This window comes from Serinus canaria, chromosome Z (genome assembly GCF_022539315.1).
Source record: "Serinus canaria isolate serCan28SL12 chromosome Z, serCan2020, whole genome shotgun sequence".
In the NCBI taxonomy this organism is placed as follows: Eukaryota; Metazoa; Chordata; class Aves; order Passeriformes; family Fringillidae; genus Serinus; species Serinus canaria.
Genome location: NC_066343.1, coordinates 47,161,453 through 47,186,133, shown reverse-complemented (window position 1 = coordinate 47,186,133; position 24,681 = coordinate 47,161,453). Strand labels below are relative to the sequence as shown.

The following is a 24,681-nucleotide window of genomic DNA, read 5'->3' as shown; positions in this document are numbered from 1 at the left end:
CATTCAGTCCCTACTCTTAGCGGAAGGAAACATAAATGCAATGTGACAGAGTGCAAATCGTTTGTACAGGTCATGACTCTTTGGTAGTTACAATGCTCCAAACAAGTTCTGAATCTAGCAATGATGTTCTGCATAATCAAAGCCAATTTACTGGCAGCTGGCCATCAGACAAGCAAGAATATTAGCAGCTTCTTGCCTTTTCTTTTTTGACCGTTTATATTACAGTAAGAGCTTTCTAGTGTTAGCAGAATTTTAAAGTCACTACATTTCCCATTAAAAAAAACCTGCTGAAATATGATAGGTATTTTTTTTTCTTTTAATAAGTGGCATTATGCAAATGCATCAACATATAGAAGACTTTTAGTCATTATTATCTCTTAAAAGAATCGGCAAGGCATTTTAAAATACAGAGTGTTTATCCATTCCCTCCCCATCCCCTGAATTTTTATTTACTTCTTAGAGGTTGAAGATAACAGATCTAGCTGTTTTAATTCAATCTGTTTCTTTTTAATCAGTAAATTCTCCCTTAAATCCATTTGGATACATACAATAAACTTCACTACATTCTGTCATTATACTTTAAAATTCCAAGTGTCCATCTCAGAAACAGCCAAAGACAGCACAATATGAACTGATTTCAAGACTTCAATCAGATTTCAAGAACATGGGAACAAAATTTTGCCAAGTAAAATTTTCTTTTCAGGAGGAAAACCAAATTACCATGTCTAACCTGAGTTTTCTCTCCAAAGGGAAATCTAATGTAATAAATTCAAACAGTGATAACGAAAGTATTTCTGCGAAATAAGTAATTATGTTGTGGAACTCCATATTGTATGTAATGAGAGAGGTCAAGAACTTAGAGGGGATTCAAAACAAGGTTTTAACAGGAGTTATGAAGGGTACCAAAATAAATACTTTGAAAGTGTTAGTAAGGCCTTGTGTTTCAGGGCTAATGCAATTTTATCAATTTGATATTATCAATAGTTGGAAAGAAGTTATTTCAAATCTCTGCTAATTGCTTCTCAGGACTTTCTAGTAATCACTCTGAACAGGCTACAGAGTTCTGCTACAGCACAAAACTGGCCTTGTGTCTCATTCTGAGTACCAATTACAACATTCCATAGTTATGCAACACTGTTAAGCTGCAAAATGTTCATCAGTGTAGGATTACAGTCTAGCACATGCTTAGTCTTTTCTTCATGTATATTTGCTCTAAACAGTAAGTAACTGCCTAGGCGCAAAACGGAGTTCTTCTCGCTAGAAAGGCACAGCTGCTTTTCAAACCTCACTAACATTAGTTTTCTTGTGGCCACCAAAGGAATGCAGATGAGGCCTATGTCTAGGCATGTACATGGATACGTACATACATATATGTACCAAATATCTCCAAATACCTGTAACAAATATATTGTAGTCCAAATTTAGGTATGGATTAAATTGTATAGTAGTATAGGTACAGGAGAATATATTTTAAAATAATATTCCAAATACTGATTTCCCTGGTAATATGAAAAGAAACACAGTTATCAAGTAAATAAAGTGCTGGCCAGACTGTGTATTTTCATATTTAAAATACCTGCTTAAGACCTGAAAGAGAAGTACTTTTTACTAAATGCTAAAACCAATGTATTAAAATTTTGAAGGTACACACACAAAATTTAATCTGCCCAATAATGTAAAATCCCAGGATTAAAAATTTTTAAGGGGATAATTATATACTAAATTATTTCTGTTTTCAAGACTAAATATCATCTTATAAAAAGGCATTTAATATTTGATTTATTTACCATATGCTTTTTTCACCATAATCTAAAGACTTGGAAAATATTCAAAATCATGCAAATCACCAAGTGGGTGAATATTCCATTTGTGGTTTTACATGAACACTAATATCACAAAAGGTTATAATACTTTTCTCTGTGTAGACTCAGTGACTATGAAAGACTTAGAAATTTTAGCCTCACCATGGTATTCTTACTTAAAAAAGGAAAACAATCATTACAGTTTAACTGTATTTTGTCCCTACTCCTTAAAATACTCAATCCTTTCCAGGTACAATGTAAATTTTTTTTTTTTGCATTTTTACTATCACTTATGCAAAAACATAGTCCAATGAATGCGTAATTTCACACTTTCAATTACTTTCACTAACATTTCCTGCTTTCCTTTTTAAATTTTCTTCTTATTCTCTGAATATATTCTGGTTTGGTTTTTTTTTAAGGGAACCATATTCATGGGACATTTAAATACAGGGAAAAATGGCAGTCCAGATGTCTAATATAAAAATTATCAAGTAAATCTGATTGCATTTAATTTTTTTTTCTCTCCTTCTCTCTCCTTTACACAACTCTTTTTCCAAACAAAATCCCTGGAAAATCTTGAGTCTTTTTGCCAGTTAGACTTATCTCCCAGTGAAGCATTTTGTTCTGAAGAATACCACTCAGAAACCCTGTCCAATTGCTGTTCCTGACCTATTCAGACCATATACTTTGACCTCTTGTCTGGACCAGTGAGACAGAGAAGGTTATATTTATTGAATTACATCACATATAGTACTAATTAGAATAGTGTTGATAATAATCTCTTTAGTGATGAGACAGGTAGAGGCAGGTTTCTACACAGCTAATAGTCTTTTAAAATGCAATATGAAAAATTATATGTTGCAAAAAAAAAAATTTTGTCAGAACTGCTACATGAACCTCAAAGGTGGAAAAATATAAGCAGATTATCATATGCAAATTCTTCAAGATAATCATTAAAATTTGCTAATACATTTGAGAAGCTCTTATCTGTATTATCAAAGCCTATGGTATGCAGCTGCAATGAATGAGGAAAGATCTAAACTTCAGTCAGTGAGATTGCCTTTTTCTTCATCAAGAAGCTAATATTAAAGTGGATTACACCTATAAATCCAGTGTCTTTAGGTCTGGAGTAGCCAAGATAAGCAGCTATTTATAACCACAAATTAAAATACTTGCAGTTTAACTTGTACCACGTTATGACTGAAATAACTATGACCTAAAATACAGATCCCTCTATCTTAGGTATTGTATGTAAGTCCTTTTGGAGCTAACTAAAGAAAACTCTTATTTTCATTTAAATTGTGTCATATAAATATATAATTTGTTTGATTATGGCCATCTTTAAAACCTGATCTAAACAACAGAGAATAACTGAAAATCCGTCTTCAACAGAGGAAGTAGGTTAACAGTAAGGCAGAATTAGAAAAAAATAAAATGAATCCTCTGAATGAAAACCAGTGTGTCCTGATGCTTGGTAAAACAGACACAACACCTAGGAGTGTCTACCAGTAACAGTTTGCTTCAGATAAAACTTTAAAGTGTTTATGATTTTGGAAACCTTTGTAACAAAGAAAGATATAATGAAAAGCTCTCACTAAATCACACTGTCAATCTTTAGTCAGTGAGATACTCCCAAAAATGCCTGCATATGGGCATTTGTTTAATAACTCCAGTTTATTACTTAGATTGGAAATTAAATTTAAAGTTCTAAGAGTTTTTAAAATTTCTCCAAAGAAATGAAGTTGAAGTGATTTTTTCCCACAATAAGGTTTCGCAAAGTAAAACTCAACGAGCAGATATCCTGATAATTTCATTGATCAACAAATTCCTCAATTCAAGTATGCTTGTTTACTGCTACGTTTGCTTTGCAGTGTGAGTATAAGTAAACAGCAATATTAATTTATTTCAGATAACTCCCTGGCATATACACAGAGACCTAATGCATTCAGTGTTACACAAGAATGTACTTTTTAGTGCGAGTTCATAGTATGTTACTGACAATAGGCAGCAGAAAAGGATTGTCATTACAGGAATTTACTGGAAGTACTTTAATTACCACTTCTTTATATTACTATATAAAGATATTGATTGGTAAAATCACTCTAGATTTTAGGATTTAATTAATTTAATTTTAAAGGTCTCCTTACCTTCTATTGCTGAGAGTAGAACACGAGAATGGTCGTATGCAATTACATTCGCATATCTATTCTTTGGTTTGTTTACTTCCAGGTTGGAGTGTTCCCATGTGAACTGCTGACCAGGATCAATAGACTTCAAAAGACAAAGAGAAAAAAAGGAAAGGAAACTTTCAGCTACGGACTACATAATTGTTTTATTTATGGTAATTAAGAACTAAAACCCCATAGTTTGCTGTGGAAATAATTTCCTTTTGAAAGAAATTACTTCGGGACACATTGTAACATATTAGATCATATTACAATAACCATTTTTTATTTATGCATCTGAAATTTTCATGAGGAATTTAACCACAAGCTTTTAAAATTCAGGGGGTTTTCTTCAGAGAAAGCAAGCTATCCACCTTTTTATCTTTTTATTCATTTTGGAAAATGAGGGGTTCTAGATTAACAGATTAAATCTCAAAAACACTGGGATGAAGGGGAATAAATATTTTTACCTTTATTAGTAAGAATATATTTTCAAAACTTTCCCTGTCCTGTTTACTAAACAAACTCCAAAAGTTTCCTGATGAAATTTTTCAGAAGAAAAACAATGTTTCTGTTCTTTCATTTTGATGCCAGCGCTGCTCAGGAAACTAGCTGCGTTTCATCCATAGACAACATAAAGAAACTTGCTTTTCATTTCCTTGAGTCATAAATAAGTAAGCAATTCAGGCATATTTGAAATTTTAATGATAACATATTCATAAACATAACTAATCTTATTCATAAACAAAACTCCATGTTTCCAGATTTGCTGTTTATTTTCTGTTCCAGGGTGGATTTACAGAAGCGTTCACCACAGTCATACATCCTTCACCACTAGGGAAACTTCAGACTCTAGTATTTTTACTCTATGGTTGAATCTATGCAGCAAAATGAATGCAAAATACGTAACAGATGGCACCTGTTTATGCTCTATGGTAGTGGCTGATGAAAGGTCATCTCATACTGAGAAGTCATGAATAATCACCTATTGTTTTACTTTCCCTTTCTGTACCATTACAGACCTTAACATTTTTCAATCAATATGAATACAAAACTATGGCTTGAAGTATATGCCCTCTGTTTAATCCTGCTAAGAACTGGCTGCTCCCAGTGACAGTTAGTGGTAAACTATAAAGGGAAAAAAAAAAAAAAAAGATGATACAGATAAGCCAAGGTAGGGCAGTTCACCAACACTATGCTCATTTTCCATGAGCAGACCAGTAACACGGCAGAAGTCAGGAGATCTGTACTGCCACTACAGCATCAAGCCAACAGCTTTGCTGACTCTTCCCAGGGTATGAGCTGTAATCAATTAGAGTAGGTATTACCTGACAATGGGCATGTGTGAAATTAGTTAATGTGATTTTACTAGAACTTATCCCTTAGACTGATAATCTGGCCAGTCTGAAAATTGCTTCATTCTCATGCACCTTTTCATATTTTATAGAATGTATGTATGTATGTATTTATTTATTTATTTATTTATTATTTTGAGAATGAATCTGCTTCTTTATTGAGATTATTGAACAAAAAATAATTCGCTTGGCTGCCTGATAGAGAAGTATTTGTCTTTGGGAAAACAAATACTTCACAAAAACAAAGTGCCTCATCCTATTAACCAATGCCCTAGGCTCAACTGACTTTTATAACAAAAAATTTGAAGTCCTGCATAACCTAGATAATGAGAGTAGAGGAGTGGGATGGCTCAGGTTTTGGCTCATCCTTCACCTACAGCAACTGAGATAGAGTTCTTGGCAACTCCTGCCTCAAAAGGAAATGAACTGGGACAATTTAGAGGAATGAAGAAGAAATTCAATGCTTGGGATCATGATGAAGGCCATGAAAATTCTATTTATGCTTTGAATATGATTTATTTGAATTCACAAAATTCACAGAATGACTAGGTTGGAAGAGACCTTCAAGATCATCGGCTCCAACCCATTCCCTAATACCTCAACTAAACCATGGCACTGAGCGCCACATCCAGTCTTTCTTTACACACATCCAGGGATTGTGACTCCACCACCTCCCTGGGAAAACCTTTCCAGAACTTTATCACTCTTTCTGTAAAAAACCTATTCCTAAAACCCAAGCTATATTTCCCTTGGTGCAGCTTAAGACTGTGTTCTCTTGTTCTATCTGTTGCTGCCTGGAGAAAGAGACCAACCCTACCTGACTACAAACACCTTCCAGGGAGTTGTAGAGAGTGACAAGGTCACCCCTGAGTCTCCTTTTCTCCAGGCTAAACACCCCCAGCTCCCTCAGTCGTTCCTCACAGGGTTTGTGTTCCAAGCCCCTCACCAGCCTCGTTGCCCTTCTCTGGATGTGCTCCAGTGTCTCCATGTCCTTCCCAAACTGAGGGGCCAGAACTGGACACAGCACGCAAGGTGTGGCCTCACCAGTGCCCAGTGCAGGGGGAGAATGACCTCCCTGCTCCTGCTGGCCACACTATTCCTGACACAGGCCAGGATCCTGTTGGCCTTCTTGGCCACCAGGGCACACTGCTGGCTCATGTCCAGTCGGCTGTCACCGGTACCCCCAGGTCCCTTTCCAGCCACACCATCCCCAGCCTGTAATGCTGCAGGGGGTTATTGTGGCCAAAATGCAGGACTCAGCACTTGGACTTGTTAAACTTCATCCTATTGGACTCTGCCCATCCATCCAACCATTCCAGGTCTCTCTGCAGAGCCCTCCTGCCTTCCAGCAGATCAACACACATTCCCATCTTGGTGTCATCTCTAAATTTACTAATGAAGGACTCAATCCCCTCATCCATGTTGTCAGTGAAGATGTTGAACAGAGCTGGCCCCAGCACAGACCCCTGAGGACACCACTGCTGACTGGCCCCAGCTGGATGCAGCACTGCTCACCACCACTCTCTGGCCCGGCCATCCAGCCAGTTCTGAACCCAGCAAAGAGTGCTCCTGTCCAAGCCGTGGGCTGCCAGCTTTTCCAGGACACTGCTGTGGGAGAATGTGACAAAGGCCCTGCTGAAGTCCAAATCTCCATTTTAAGGTATGCCCACGCTTCCTGAACTTCTTTATTTTTAAGGAGTGCTTCCCAAGGAACTCTCTGAATAAGTGTCCTGAAGAGGCCAAAGTCTGCCCTCTGAAAGTCCAGTGAAAAAGTCTTATTAATGCTCCTCTTGACTTCACCAAATATTGAGAATTTTGTAATGTCATGGTCACTGTGCCCCAAGCAACCTCCAACCACTCCATCTCCCACCAGCCCATCTCTATTTGCAGGTAACAAATCTAACACAATCCCTCCCTTGGTGGGCTCACCCACCAGCTGTGACAAAAAGTTGTCTTCCACAAACTAAAAATTTCCTAGACTGCCTCTTTTCAGGTGTATTCAATTTCTCAACAAATGTTCAGCAAGTTGAAATCACCAACATGAAATAGGGCTGATGATCCAGAAACGTTTTCCAGCTGCTTATAGAACGAATTGTGAATCTCTTCTTCCTGGTTGGGTGGACCATAACAGACTCCCCATAGGATGTCAGCCTAATTGCATCAGTATATGTGGTACATGAATTGTACCACTATGTGTTACTAACGGTTCAAAAGGCACTCTTAAATGCAGCTCTGAAAGAACCTGATTTTTTTAAGCTTCTACACAATTTTTGACACTAAACTATTTGGGTTCACCATCTTAGAAATTTGAGTGACTATGATACACATATCTTAAAATGTCAGTTTGCAAAACTGGTGATGGAATTTTCTATTTGAGCCATATTGTATTTTGTGTGCTATAAAGGGACAGTGAATTATCCCCCTATAGTATTTTTCCACATGCAAAGGTAGGCATCACTTCTGTGCTGTGCTTAAGTATAAACAGAGTGATGTGATCCAAGAGCAGTGCTTCACCGTTCTTCCAACAAAAATATTACTTTTTCTGACTACAAAGTGAAATTCTTATTCATCAAAAAAGCAAATGGTACAATTTTACTCTCTAATTTCACTCTGTAAAATTTTTATTCATTTTTCTTACAATTTAGTTTCATTCTAGTAATGTTTTCCTATGCTCTGAGAAGGATGGCTTGTAGAATTTTTAAGCGGGTATGCACTGTGTAATTTAAAAAGACAAGTATTTTATCTTACTTCTAAGTGCTATTTATTTCATCAAAGGTACAGAGAAAGAATTGGAGTGCATTTCCATCAGCATGGGGAAGAGTAGAGTTATATATATCTATTTATAGACTATATTTAAGACATAATACACCTCCTTATCAGCAGGCCAAAAATTCACTTATATCATATGACTTGAAAAGCAATAAAATTTACATAATGACTACGCTCAGCACAAATCTCCCTCTTTACTTTTTTGAGTTAATGGAGGTGAATAAGAAAACTTACGCAGGTTATTTACAGGTCAAGTTTTCAGAATTTTGGAAAATAATTTTTAATGGATTTATCTCAGAATTCTAGTAGTAATTTAGAAGATAAACATAGTACAGAAGATGCTAATTATATATACGTGCATTAACTTTTAAAATAAAATTGGTAACTTGACCAGGAAAAATGCACATCTGTAACATCTCTGACTACCCAGACAGTATTTTTTGAGAGACATATATAGAAATTTGCTATCTAAACCATAGTCCACTGCCCTAGAATGAAGCATAATACTCTGCATTGTTCTAGAAACATACCTGAAGCAGAACATCTGTCTTGTCTTTAGGTTTTTACCTATACTGCCAAAATATTCTGGAAATTACTTCACAATGTAAAATGTCAGGTACACTTTCTCTTCACATAAGAAAAATAGAAAATAACTGAATAAACTGGCTGTCTAACATGCTGCTATTTTTGAGCCTGGACTGATAGACTTTGGCTTTAAATCATAGAAACAAAACCGGATGTAAAAAATAATGATAAAAAAAGCTTGCAAACAGTAAGTTTAAACTGCAGTTTTGCATATACAAAGATAATTTTGCATATACATTGAAAACTATGTTCTGAGGTTCTTATCTACTATGAGAAACAGCTTCAGCTCTATATTATACCTATTTTTTCATGTAAATTTACAGAAAGAAAACTTAAAATTTAAAGCTTAGCTTCAGCTGTTCAGTACTCAGTTTTATTCTTACACTTTTCACTCCTTAATGTCTAATCATTCTAAAGCTTCTGTACAATATCAAGAAAAAACCCAAACATACACATTGTATGATGTATGGCCAGATGGTGTAGTTTAGTGATTAATATTTAGGTCTACATGCAGACACAGTTTACGTAAATTATCAGAAACAGGCAAATGGATTGAACTTTAATATTTCCTATTTTCCTCACCAATCTGAACCACTTTGTGGCCATACCATCCTCCCATAAAGAAAAAAGAAAGTTAATCTGTATTTCCTCTGATTTAATAGCCACACTCTCAACAAAGAGTTGAGTGGTATTGGCAGACACATTTCAGAAGTGTGAAAGACCAATAACTCATGAATAACAACTCTGTGCTAACAGTTTTAATGAGTGTTTTAATGGTTTAATGGATAGCACTTTAATAGGATTTCTAGTATTTTTATTCTGAAAGCTTGCCTTCAATAAAGCTGTCATTAATAAAGAAGTGGATTTCTTCACAACATAACTGTGTAGTACAGGTGCTTTGTGCAAAAGAAACAAAAATATTTGTAATACAGTTACTTGCATCTCATGCTTTGACAAATCTTTCAGCTAGTGTGTTCTAACTGGCTGGCTACTTAAACAAGTGTGATCAGTTAGTGGGAAAAGACTGGAGCAATATTTACTACCACAAGGCACCATCCATAAAATATTTCATTGACTAATAATCGAGGTAACCAAACCAGAAGAATTTCAAACAATCCCCCTCTGCTAAATGATGTACCTGCTCACTCACTGAGCAGTTTTCCTTTACACCAGTTAAACAAGAGACAAAGATTCCCTGATGTGAGTCTTCCAGGACTAGATCCTGGCTCAGCACTAAGGAAGGAAGGAGTATGACAAAATGTCCCCCCTCCTGGTGTGAGCTGACATGTGCCTCCCTGCTGTGGAACACTGCTCTTCTAAGGGTCACTACGGCAGCCAGTTAGAAGCCAGGCGCTTTAGGGTTCTGCAGAATGTGGGGATGGATATATACCACACAGCTTTCACAAGGAAGGGGAAGGAAGCATGTCCTGTAAAGCATTTTCAAGAACTGTAGGTGTACTCTTTGTGAATTGAGTTAAATTACCAATGACCACGGCTTCACAGAGAAACCTGGGACCAGGTAGGCAAAGTAGAATTAAAAAGAAAAACTGGAGAGCCTGTCAATGCAAACGGACTCAGAACAACTGGCAAAGGTACACAGCTATGCAGAGAAATGAACAGTTTGACCCTCTTTTACCACTGTCAGCAACTGTGAGGAGAATTTCATACCATAGTTGATGAATCTATAATAGAGTGCTATTGTATTATGCAGGAGACTTGCTAATAGAAGCAGATTTACATACTGCATTACCAAAATGTGAATGCTAGATGCATGAACATTAATTCATGATCATGGCAATTTGTCAACTGGAATTATGTTTTTTTAATTAAGACAGAGACTACTTCCCATTACACTGCAAAGGATATAATTTTCAAGAATATGGGGGGAAAGCTCTACATATGCCTAAGACTTCTTTTGAACTCGAATATGACTTTGCATCCTGGTCCTAAAAACAGTTAAAAATACAGATGATTCATTTTCTGTTAACTTTCAAAGGGAAGACTAACTGTTCAAGAGTAGCAAGAAGTACAAAAAGCTTTTTTCCAAAGCTTTTAAAAATTTCTCTCAAAAAAAAAAAAAAAACCCGTATTTTCTTCACAGTATCAAGCTAATATTCCTATGACCAAATGAAACTATGCAAAACCTGATTCCAGTGGAATCAAACAAGTTATATAAGCATAAAACTAAAGGAAATTTAAAGATCAAAATAACATTATTTGAAAACATCTTTGAAGGAGATACTTTATTTCAAAAAGCTATAAAATCCCTAGTTTTTAAAAATTAATCAAATTGGTTTTGTATTTCTTTACCACCAGTCTAAACATAACCTACATGGAATTAAAATAGTTTGACTATAATATCATAACCAGTTGTAATGGAAATAATTTTGTGTTGAAAACTGGGGATTACAGTCAACTTCAGGTGGAAAATAAATATCAGGAGGAGAATAAATAGCTGAATAATAAAAAAACTTGCTTTGTTTAAATATTTTTGTGGTTAAAGCATCCTGCTGGTTTGTTATACATAGTGTATGAAATGCAGCAGGTCTTAAAAACTAAACTTTATAATTGTCTCACATGAGACACTATGATACTTTAAATTTTAAACATACTTTTCATCACGTTTTTAAAGCACTGTCCCCATCTTTTATTTCAAGGAAAGAGTAAGGGAGTTAAATTCTTAATTGATTTTTCTCTATAAGCCCCTAAAATTATTGCAAATTAATATTTCCAACAAGTTCCTGCAAAAATCAATTTTATCTAGAAGGACCTAATTAGTTTCTCCTTGAATAATTTTTCTTGCTTCAAGAACACTGCTCTTCTCTTTCCAGACATATTACTGCTATTTTGGGCAAAATAAAACTGATATTTATCAGAGTATAGAATCATTGAATTATTAGTGTTGGAAAAGACCTCCAAGATCATTGAATCCAACCTTTGGTCACCAGCACTCCAACCATAGCACTGCATGTCACACTCAGTTTCTTGAACACTTTGAGTCACGGTGAATCCACCACGTCCCTCCATTCCAATGCTTTCAGTAAAAAATTCCTCCTGGCGTCCAAGCTGAACCTCCCCTGGCACAGCTTGAGGCCATTTCCTCCTGTACTGTCACTTGCTGCCTGGGAGAAGAGGCCAAACCCCACCTGGCTACAGCCACCTTTCAGGCAGTGATTTGACTAACTACACTGCGTCTGTGAAATTCCTTGGCGAAAAACCATTCGGTATCAGACCAAAACACTGCATCCTAATATGTAATACCACCTTTCTTTTATTTGGTTAATTATATAAGCATTAAAAAAATGCTGTTATCCCAATGAAGCATTCACAGCACAAAGGAAGGAGATTATACCCCACTCTAAATCTCAACTAGCAGGACTTCAAATTCCTGCACTATGTCTTTAAAGTTCTTTACCATAACTATACTGCTGGCTCGGATACTACCCTAGGTGGAACTAAGCACCAAACAACCTAGGTGAATGCAAGTATATGTGCTATTAATAAGAAAAATTTTCATCCTTCACTGACTACACTAATTGTTTCTCAATGCATGGAGCACATCCCATGAAAATAAAGTTAAAAAATCCCAATAAATCATGTTTGTAATATTAGAAAGAGGAGACCATTATCAGGAACAAGAACAAAACCATATTTTTGCTGGAAAAAGAATTGATTTTTCCACATGAGCCACTTTTACCTACAATGATATAACAGTTAAGTGTAGCAACAGTTTCTTGATAGAGATTCATTCAGTAGATTACCTGTTCTTCCTGAACTTCTAAAATGTATTATATTGATAATAAGTTTTATATGTAGTTCTACTATACAATATTTACTGTGTTTTAGCATCCAATGTTTATGTTGTTGCAACTTGATACACAAAAAGAGAAATATAACATATTCAGTAAATTGTGTTCCCATCACAAATTTAACCAACTGATTCTGAAAAGCTGCAATAAAAAAAAGTCAAATGCATCTTCATGTTTTCCAATACTCAGTTTTAAAGCAAAAGACTGGCTGCAATTTACAGAAAGAAACCTGATGAGTGAAAACATTAAATTATATACAACTTCTTGTAACATTTGTTAACCAGTGTATTCACAGTAAATCATACACAGTCTGACAATGTAAATTTTATGTTGTAGTGACAGATTCTCATGTAAATATAGTATGAATCTGAATCCACTTCCTTAAGGGCACAAAGTTCTATGTACAAATACCAGAAAAGAAATGCTAAATTTTAACAAGTCTCAGAAATCTGCTTTGGAGGAATATATTTTCTCTTCTGTCTTACAGGAGGAAATTACCTTACAAATACATCATAGAATAGGCAGAACATTACTGGTTTTATTCAGTTTATCTCCATGACCACTTTTTATTTTTAAATTCTGTAGTCTCAGATAAGAAGGAGATACAATATAAAGGTCAGTATCTTATAAACACAGATTTTTGCTTAGCAGCTGTCAAGTCCATATGGACCCTTAAATTACATAAAAATACCACTGAAATTGCCAAAGTCAGCAAAAGCTTCCTGATAATCAGCTGTGGTCAATCCTGCCTTTAAATTAGAGAACAGAAAATAACTATGTGACAATAATGATATGATATTTGATATTTACAGTGTAAATAAGTTTTTTTTAGGCCTAGGGATTGGAAGCTAACAAAAAATTAATGAAGGATTTTTTTTATGAAAAATTTATTTTGAAGCAGAAATTAACATCTTTGAGGAGTCATAGCACTATCTTGTGTTAACACTACAGAACCACTTTATGTAGCACATGAAGTGTTAGTTTATTTGAATCTTGCTACAGTAAGATTCAAATCAGTAATCCTTGAGGCTTGGCCCCTGTTGGCCATAAAAGATGGTATTCAAGGTAAATTTGTGAGAGAAGTACAATGGAAGAAATCTATATTGTTCTGCTGAGATGCTGCAGGAGCTGGGGTCGGAAATGCCTTGAAGAAGACACTATGGCATAGTTTCTGAAAACTTGTAGAAGTCGGAACTTGTCCAGTTGATGGCACTGAGCCCTAGAAAACATATAACTAGAGGCTGCTCTACACTGAATACACTGTTTTGAAGAGACAGGGAGGTTTGTCCTTCTGAGGAGAAAGTGGAAACAGGAAAGAAGTTATATTCTTCCAAAAGAAATAAACCAAACTTGTATTGACTTCTGATCAGAAATTCTGATCAAAAGTAAGTGGATGGAACATAAGCAAGGATGGAAGGGGAACAAGTAATCAGGTGTTTCTTAGAAAATGAAAAGATATGTTTGTGTGCTGAAAACAGTAATTCTTTTGAAGTGGCAACTGAAGTAGGTTATGCTAAAAAAATAATTGAAACATCCTCTTGAAATGGAGTTGACCTCCTGGTAGAAGAAAGAGAAGTCAGAGTCTATCAGAAAACCACCAACATATATTTTACTTTATGGTATCACAAAGTTATCACTTACTACAATAAGTGATACATATAATCAATAAATATTTGAAGAATTTCATCCATGCAATGCAAACAATTCCATGAAGAGTAAAATAAAATAATTGACTGCCAACGAGGAAAGGGCATTATTAAAAAAAAAAAAAAAAACAAACCAATATTTTCAGTGGTAATTGATGAAAGTTCTTTGCTTCCCTAAATAGTAATTAATTGGAGGATTTTGCCAGTATCAATAAAGGTCAGTAGTTTTGTGCTGCATGTTACACCTTGAACTTTGAATATGAGAAGTATCTCTTTTTCCTTCTGTCTCACCAGCTCTAGTGTTATCTGAAGTGATAATGACTGAACTGCTACCATCTGTACCCCTTTCTGCCTTGCAATCAGATTTGAAAAATTGTTTTAGGAATATTAGTGAGAACTGCTGCTGAAGTAGAAGGTCCCAATCCCTGACCACAAATATACCCACCACTTCCCGCTGCTGGCACTAGAGCTTAAGCAGACATGTGGTGAGCTAGTTCAGGGAACTGATCCAACTGAAAGCAGCAAAGAAAAATAAAACAATTAGTTTTCAGCTGAATCTATTTCCTGAGATAATCCTTGTACAGCTGCACATCTGCTAGTGCCAGGACTAGCACAAGAGAGACAACAGGAATGCACAGCCAAGACACGAAGATGACTTACAGTGATCATCAAACTGCAGCTTTAGTCCACAGCCTAGCCTAGACCATGACACCAGATAGCAGTGCTTTTCACTGATTCTATTTCAAAATGGATGAATCTTGGACTAGATGGAAATGAAGTGGTATCTCTAAAACTGTAATTTTAAAGATAAATCTTGAACCTTCTTGGGCAAAGCCATACGAATGAAGCTTGATGTTGACCCACAGCTGCCCATAGTCTAATTCTAATCTTGAATATCTGACCATTCTGCTCCAGATGGGATTGTTTTGTAAAGATTAAAAAAAAAAAAAAAAGAAAAAAGAAAAAAAAAAAAAAAAAAGAAGGAGGAAAAAACCCCAAAAAAATGAAGGAAAAAAAAGAATGTAAAACTTTCCTGCTTACACAGACTAGAGAAACTTCTGCAGGGTCAGAAGATATTAAGAAGGAAATAATTCAATGTATTTTTCAATAGTGACTATAAATTATTAAAATACACTCTCACCATGATTTTAATTACTTAAGTAAGAAAGAGATAATACAAAACACCAAAACTTTTAATTTCTATTACAGCATAATAAAACCATGTCACGTTCCCACCATGTTCAAGATGTAGTACAGCTGAATTGTTTTTTTGTACAGAAATTATACTACATTATATGACTTGTAAATGGTCTGGGATTTTCTACACAGAAAAAAAAAAAATTATTTTGCCCATAGTGCAACAAGAAATGGTTTTAAAATTTATACTAAATGTTATCTTTTATTGTGGTGAACATTCTGTGACATAAACCTCCCTGCCTCATTATTTATATGCTACAATCTTCATACTTAAGAACATAGGGCTCACAAAGATAAATGAGGAGATTCTCCCACATTTTTTGTGTGACAGCAAAAATAAACAGCAATCCTAAGTTGTTCTTCAACAAATTTGTTTCCAGGAATTGTTGAAACTGTATTTTCTTTTTAATCTCTAATGAGATTATTTCTTAAAGCAATCTTAAGGACTTTCAGAATACTGCATTCAATTAAAAGATAAGCAATTGTTGTTCTTCATCATAGTATTTAGTATTAATTTTTAACATCTTCTGACAAGACTTTTAAAATACAATGGAAATATATAGGGCTTCCATGTACCCTGCAGTAACACTTTACTATGAAACTAAAATGTGAAAGTCATCTTGACTGTTTTTTATAGCTCTGCCAGTGTCCATATGAACCTTTAAATGCAACTAATGTGCAGCCCCTAAAAAATAAGAGCAACTCAGGTTTTTACTCCACCACACTGAGAAAGTGTTGGAGGATTTTAGGCAAGGATTAGCGACAGAACAGACCATAAAGAAAATACTGTGTTGGTGGTCCCTCTGGGGGCTGTTAATCCCTGGATCATTGACATGATCACCTATAGCTGATCTATAGAAGCACTTCTTTACTGATGATTCAGTGTATACTTGGTCTTGGTATTTTTGACATGGACAATATTTTGGCATTAAAGTAATAGCTATAATTTACCAGGTGTAATGGATGGCTCCCTATGTCCCTTTAGCCACGAATTACTGACCTTAGAGGCTGTTACCCTCCACTATAGCAATACCTATATGCTCTGTGGGTTACTGACAAGGTGGCTGGTAAATGATTACTGTCTTCCTGTTACATTCTTTCACGCTCTTCTAGACCATAATTCACAATTTATCAAAGTGGTATTGTTGACAGGAGGAAAACACAATGTCCTGAAACTGCTACACTAGAAGAGACAACAAGCACTTGCAAACCCTTTTATCTCATGTAAAAACAACTTAGAGCAGTGGACTGAACCTTCTTTAGAGCTTTTGCTGTGTGTGTCCTGTCAACATCATACATAATCTAAGTATCTTTAAACTGCAGGAAAGAAATATGTCTTTGTATTTTAAAACAAGTCTATGCTGTATCATTCACACATCACTTCAAGTGTGTGTCTATGGAATCTGCCTGACATGTATCACTAGAAAAAGAGAACAGGTTTTATGAGCAAAGGATCCACGCCACCATTGTAGTCATTTTACACCACTGTTTTGGTCACGGTTTTAATATCATACAAACCTGGCACCATATCAGAGAGAAGTCTTGGGAAAAGGCAAGCATGACATTTAAAATTTGAATGGTAAAGAAGTGGGGAAAATTACCTCATATTCCTGTGAGAACTTCAAATTGTCATTTGCTTTCAATCTTTCAATGTGATCTGCAAGTTCCAAGATAGGTATTGGGGGATGACTGGCCATACCTGTTGAACAAGAAAGAAGAACAAAATTTAAAGTAAACTACAGTGATGGCATTGCTCTAAAATTTAGAAAAAGCAGTAGTTAGAATGTCTATAAATGTGTAAGTAGTAAAGATGTCATATGTGAGAGAAGCAGGCAAATAGTTTGGTTACTCAAAGCAGGACATGCTCTGCATAGATGAGCTCTGAAGCCAAATTAAAAGAAGTCACCAAATGTATTCCCAAAGCTAACATTCCTGGTGTAGAGGAAAAAACTACTTTCATATGAGTCAATGAGTTTAGCTAGGCATGGATAAATGAAACAGTTAGACCTGATGTTGACCTCTGCTTTGAGTAATGACTCTTAATGTCATTTCAAACCCCTTCTACTGCAATGCATGAAATGAAAACTCTATTGAATTAGATGAAGAAATGTGAACTGAGAAACAGACACTGAAAGAGCCCTAAAGGGGAAACAATATTGTTTTGACAGAAAACAAAGTGACTTATGCATAATCAAGAAAAACAAACTTGAATAATGAAGGTTACCAAGGTAACCAGAGACACCTGAACCTGCAAAGGAAATTTTAAAAATAAAAAGAAACCTAAACCAACATAAAATAAACTTGTAAAATAAAGCATAAAATAATGAAATGGAAAGAATGAAGATTATTATTATTATTATTATTATTAATAATAATAATAATAGTAGTAGTAGTAGTAATGCATCAAGGTATAGAAGACTGACTGTGTACTCTAAATTAGAAATACTTAAGTATTTTACAGAATTCTGAGGTGACTGACATGCAGCTATGAATGACTAGAACAACATGCATCACTGCTTTAAGACAACAGTCACTGAAGACAACATTGGACATAAGACAATTAGAACTTCAAAAATGTTTTCACTAGTAGCAGATTGTAGAGGCAGGGGTTGTACAGTTTGGCTGGACTCGCATGCTGACTGCACTAGTACCTTAAAATATGCTTAATCTGAAATCCCATTTTATCAACCCCTAAAAGTACCTACAATCTACTTCAGGTGTAAACATCTTTGTCCACTGATGAAGATACTAAGTGAAAAAGAAGAAGAACTTGGAATTGGAAGTACAGATGGGTGTGTAAGGGGGTATAGGGAGAGCAAGGCAAAAATTAAAAATAAAAAACAAACCAAAAAGACAGAAAAGATGTGGGGTCAACTAGAACAATCTGCCAGCTTAAGATTTGACAGGCAAAATTTTGTGAAACATATTTATTTCAAGCTATCACTCTTCATGAGCTTTCTCCAAAATGCTTACATTCTTCTCTTCATACTTTAGACTATCACACCTAAAACGAAAGTGAGGTTTCAATAGCTTAGGGAAGAAATCAGAGCTGGCAAGAAAAAGTTAAGCTAGTGAACCCCAGGATCTCTTGAAATTACGAAGGGAAAACACTGATGACTCAAGGGGGCTCAAGCTGGAAGGCATGTTGCACAATGCAGTTTGCTTTGTCACCGTGACTTTCAAGAGCATGCCTAAGACAGTTGACTAGCATTTCCTTTAAACATAGCTGAAAATGACCATGTGGCTACAACACAGTCACACTATAGTATGTGCTTTAATTCTTTTAATTCTTCTCATTTTGTTTTTAATTTCTGTTTTCTTTTGGATTCTTTGCCATTTCAAGCATCGTGACAGACTCCAAAATAATGTCCAGCTGCACTGGCCCTAATTTTTCTGACCCTATACATATGTTTTAGGGAATCTTCATAGCACATCTGTGATGGTAAGACATTAAAGCAAGTTGTCAGTCAACTTAATAAGCAGAATATTCAGATTGGTGGGGAGATTCCTTAAAAATTTCAATTTTAAAAATTAGTCTCTAAGTACTAATTTATTTGCTGCAGCTCTGCTTCTCTCCCATTTTCTTACAAATTTTACTTAGGACTTGGCTACTCTCAAAATAAGATTAGTCATCTAATAATTGGACGGATTGATCCAGATCAAGCACCCCTGTGGAAAATATGTGGGTGAAAAGGCACAAGAGAACTCTAGATTGATCCAGAAATGGAGGTGGACTGATGTACATCTAAAACAGTGCTTGAACAGAGAAAATAATAGAGACAAAGATGTTTAGACCTTTTCGAGCGAATCGTGGGAGAGAGTTATTATCATATAAGGACTGAGTGGTAGTTTGGCTAGAGAGGGAGGACACAGAGCCAATCAGGGAGGCGTAGGGGACTGAATTACTGCTCAAAGCTGTAAAAAGTAAAAGCCAATCGGAAATGGGAAACAAATTAGTAACAGCAGTAGACCATCATAATCAATCATCTTGTACATACAGGCACTTCAGACATGCACAAAACAGCGTCTGGCAACTCAACTAAGATATTTAAAGGTGCAGTTACCCTACTGTAAATATAAAAGGTCATAAACCCAGTGAGTATGAGACTTGCTCATCACACAATGAACCTGACTAAATCACCAGCTTCATGAACACAAATAATAATAATAATTACCTTACTGTGAAGGAATATTTTTCTAAAGATGCTGAACACCCATTCCGTTTTAAAATTATTTTTATTTATACATTTCCCTATATGACACTTGACATTTCCAAGGGGAGATTTCACGTTAAACATTTTGTGCAAATAAGAAATTCAAAGGTAAATTTTTCTAAGGCAAAAAGAGGAACTACTTACAAATTCAGAAACTGACAAATTTTAACTGCATTTAAACCCTTCCTCTACATCTCATTTTCAGCAATTACTCTTTGAATAACTTTCCTCAAATAACATTTGGCAGTTAACTTACGAAGTAATTGCATTTGTTCTATTTTCATACTTTAAATACATTAAATGGGCTCTACTGATATGATAGAAGTAGTTATTTTTTAAAAGAACTGCTGGAGGGTTTTTGTTATGTAATCAGTCTGTGAATCATAACAGAATATGCTATGAATAAACATCCTAAGATGTCATCACACCTCATGCAAAAGCATGAGGCTTCAATTGAGCAGGTGCAGAACTTGACTCAAAAGATGCCAGTTAAAATACAGCTAAACTCACTTCTTTTTGTGGTTACAAATAAGAAAATACACTTATTTGATGACACACTCCCACACCAATCAACATATGTCATGACAACACAAAAACTTAAAGACAAAATACAGCTAAATTACAACAGGTCCTGTGACATGCTAAAAAAGTCAAAAGAAATATCATGCTGAAACATGCCTTCAAATTCTCTTTTAAATATGGTATCTCTTTTTTTTTTTTTTTTAAAAAAAAGAGATATAAACACCTGAAAACTCAAAGAAAAGAAAAACCCCAAAACTACCACATGCAAAACATAGTTGAAATTGTACCCATTAAAAAATTTTATAACCAGATTTGGTAGAAGATTGCCAAATGTAATTGATCTTAGGCAGCCCTTTGCAGTAATCCCTTTGCATGTATTAAATATCAATGTATGGTTTGATTACAGTGTAGAATTATCCTCTGGTTAATCTGCGGTAAACACATGACTAAGGAACACGAAATACTATTTCTGCCACAAGTTCAAGGAAAAAACTAAAAGAGTAAGGTCAGAAATCATACTATTTATATTAACAGACATTAGACCTGTTAATTATATTTCTTTATCACAGCTAATCAAGAGGGTGTTTTAGGCTTGTCATTAGTGTGTTAAATTAGGATTTTGTTTGTTGTTGGCGTTTTTGATAAAGGCTTTTAGAAACATTTATGACACATACATTTATTTACCAGTTTGGAACTGTAGGTTCACATACCCACAATAAACAAGAACAAAGTTAGAAATTAAAGAGCAAATCTGCTAGAATAGAGACTATAATCTACATGAAGTGAAAATGTGACCCATAATTGTCACCAAAATTTCTTTAGGAAATAAGCGGTACTTTAAGTCCGCATTGCATTAATTGTCTGTGACTTTACAAACAACTCATTTTCATTTAATAATTTACAGAACACTCTTTTACATACCAATCTATGTTGATTAAGATATCCCTTTACAGAAAAAGGAAGCAATAAGTAACAGTGGTTGTTGAGACTTATCCTTATCAAAAAGATAGAAAAAAATAGGTACTTTAAATTCTGACATAGAAAATGGAAAAAAGTAAGGATAACCCTTATTCAGTAAGAATTCAGCATTCATGAAAATTTACCTAGAGTGCCTTTAGTACATGAAAATTACTGTTACTTTAAAATTTCATTTTCACAGAGCCAGAGCTAGGCCAGAGCATGAAATTACAAAGACAAATTTACAAGACAATCTCTAGAGAAATATATCAATTCTGCAACAGCTATTCTAAAATAATTGCAAATGCATATATAATATTGCAAAATTATTCCACTTTTATTCCAGAATATTTTATGTTCTTCAAAACTTGATCAATTATTTTCGAATGAAAACATTTTATCTTTTTCTGCAACAGAGTGAGTTTTAACAAGGAGCACTGGGGTCTCCACAGCCTCATAGCAGAAGCACCACCTCTGACTGATGTGTACAAGTCACCTACAGTGAGAACAGGGGAAAACTAATTTTCAGATCCTGATCTAAAAATGTCAAATAAAATAAGATGTTACAAAAACTAAGGTCTAAAATCCGAGGGGGTAAAAAAGGGTTAACTCTTGTGAAGAGAAGACTTTTCAACTTCATCTCCTAGCTAAGCAGATTCTGGGTTCCTCCAGGTTTCAAAGTAGAATGGGATATCAGAGAAGTGCTGTTTGCATCGGAAGCTGTAACTCTCTTAGGTGCCTAAATCCTCCATGTGAGACATGTGCTTAAGAAGAGCTATATGTATGCTGGCTCAGTATCAGAAAGCATTTTAGTCTTTTTTTGCCATGGAGACAAAGCACAGTACTTCCTTCAACATTGTCATGATTCTCATAAACAGATGTTGAGGGGATAAACCGTGCAAAAAATTTTTTGCTGTCGTGCAAAGCAGGTAACTAAATCCAGACATCACTTTTTCCACACCTTTTTTTTTTTTTCTTTTGTTTGCACCCTTTTCCTCTGAACATGTTTTATGCTTTTTCTGCTTTATTATGGAAATAAGTTTGTGGAAATTCCTTAGCAACTCAGGGAATAAGTGAGCACTTATCTAATTAAAAAAAAAGAAAGGTCTTAGAGCTGTAGTAACACTATTTATTTTTCTTGTATTTAAAAGCATCTTATTTAGTTCATAAGATATAATGAGATAATTGTTTAATTGGCACCCAATTACAAAAATTACTTATAAGTGTGACACATTTTATAGTTAAATGAGGATAAAAAAATCAGTCACTTTTGAGGCATGCTTCAATTTATTTCTCTGGCTGACTGGCAGATTGAAGTCTGCCTGAGCCCTGGATCTCTCAGAACCCACTCAAACTACTTAATTTCAGTTAATTTTCCTCTGCACAACCGGGCTGCCTTATTTGATGAAATCTTTTGTGAGGCTTAATTATTACCCCTTCTTTACCTTAACTGTCCCGTGTGGAATAGAGACCTCCAAAATTTGTGCACCAGGTTAATGATTTAATTCTGTGTTTCATAGGTAACTTGTAGAAAGGTAAGGATGTGACAGACTTTTCTTCCGCTATTCCAGTTGTGGAAAAACAACAGACTTAAAAATTAAATCCTACTGAGAGATTGGGTATTTTCATGTTTACTCAAAGAGACCTTGGCACTGCTGTGACCCATTCACTGGCATATGGGCTTATCTAACACATCCGCATTTTTGGATAACACACACGGACCTGGGATCTTGGTCCCAGATACAGAACTGTGGGCTATTCCAAATGTCAAGGCAAAGTGTAAAATTTATCTACGGAGTTACTTCATCCAATAAGGAGAGAAGCCAGAAATAAATTTGATCCTTTCTGAACAAGGTAAGATAGGAAACTCCTTAGGTTAGAGCTCTTTAGATCTCTTTACATTATTGAAGAATGTAGACAATAAAAAGTGAAAGGAAAACCAAGACATTTCCTGTGCTGTGCTGGTAGACTGTAAAATTTTATAACATCCTCATGCTGAATTGAAAATTTTATGACAAGTACAACATATTTGTACTGAAATGGTTGTCTAAATATCACCAAAGATAAAATATTGCTTTCTTCTATTTTGTGTCAAAAATCTATGCCTAATCTTCTGCATTGGGAGTAATTTAAAATTGTGGTTAGAAATGCAAATTTACCCCAAGGACTTAGGTTTCAAATTATTTTGATATCTCTATCTTATCAGGTCTTTCCTTATACAAAATATATGATTGACAGCATTTTTGGAATGTGGCTGTTTAGACATATTGACAGCATTTTTGGAATGTGGCTGTTTAGACATCTTTTAAAGTACTGAAGTTTATGACAATCAATAATTTTATAGGAGTGCCTCATTCACTTCTCCAAGTGAAAACACCCCATCCAGACATGCCAATGTAATTTAGAATTTTTTTCTCTCACACTTCTGTACATTATGGATTAATTCAAAATTGTTTTGCTCTCCCACTGGAAGCAGTTAGTCTTCCTGGAAAGCTCCAAGCAAACTGTGGATGCTTTCATAATCTAAAGAAATAAATCATTAGAATAACAACTCTGTCAAATCATCTACATTGATGCACTTGTACTGATAGAATATTCACCACTCTGTCCTTTGTTTTATCTGTAGGCAATGTTGAGAAATGCCTCATTTTATGAGGGCAACAGCAGATTTCTCAGTAAAAGGAACCCAACACATAACCACATCAGCCCTAACCCCTTCCCTCAGTTACCTTATCCTTTGCAGTACCCCCCTATCTAATTCTGCTAAATTTGCAGAATAAATTGCAGAAAATAAAATCCATATATTTGAAAGTGAAAGAACAACAAACCCAACAAAGATGATATCCTGAATGTATAGCATTTCTGTAGTTTCTCTATGTTCATTTAAAAAAAAAAAAATATTGCATATTATTTGATGGTGTGTTGCTGGCTGGGAGATGAATAAATAGTCCAGTAGGATGTAAACACCTAAGTTAAATTTATTCAGATTTTAATGACATGGTATCTCCAGCTGAAGTTAATTTCAGTGAAAATCTGCTTTTACTAACAAAAGAACTGTAGCTCGATTTCACTGTGACTGTTCACATATTGGGAACATGTTAGCAGAGAAGTTAACACTGTAACAGACTAAGACAAATCTACTGGGGTAAGATTTTTCTCCTTAGATATTTGGTTGAGTAGTATAATGGCCTGACCTGTGTCGAGGGACCTTAAGAGGTACAATAATGAGAAAAAAGAACATAATTTGATGTACTCTATTTTTAATAATAATGGTAATACTCCAGTCTGTGAAAAGGATTATAGCAAAGAAGAGGAGTTCCTAGCAGAAACAGATGGCAGATGTTCTGCTCAAATAGCTTCACAGAAAACTGCAAACTTCACAGATAAACTATAGCCCTGCAAGGAAAAGTATGCCTTAAATCCTCTCCAGCTCTCTTCAGATCAATGACATGGAATTACTGTGTTTACAAGTGCCACAAATTCTGTCATTTCTTAATAACTTTACCTTCTCAATGTAAATTAAAAATTAATTACAATAAATTAATTTTATATGTTCGCACTTGGCAGCAGGGTTTTTTTCCCTCATGCTTCATTTTAATTATGATGAATACTAAATAGATAGGTAAGATTTTGCATCTAAATAAATGGAGTGCAGAAAAT

The 24,681-nt window shown here is 35.0% G+C and overlaps 1 protein-coding gene across 1 annotated transcript in view; it reads right to left on the bottom strand.

Annotated features, from left to right (window-relative positions):
* The window catches only part of PTPRD (protein tyrosine phosphatase receptor type D), a 366,121-nt gene that overhangs the window by 57,767 nt on the left and 283,673 nt on the right, over window positions 1–24,681 (bottom strand). Inside the window, exons 22-23 of the mRNA XM_050987010.1 lie at window positions 16,930–17,027; window positions 3,950–4,073 (exon numbers count right to left, since the gene is read on the bottom strand). Of these exons, the coding sequence (XP_050842967.1) occupies window positions 3,950–4,073; window positions 16,930–17,027 (222 nt within the window). The remainder of the gene's footprint in view (window positions 1–3,949; window positions 4,074–16,929; window positions 17,028–24,681) is intronic.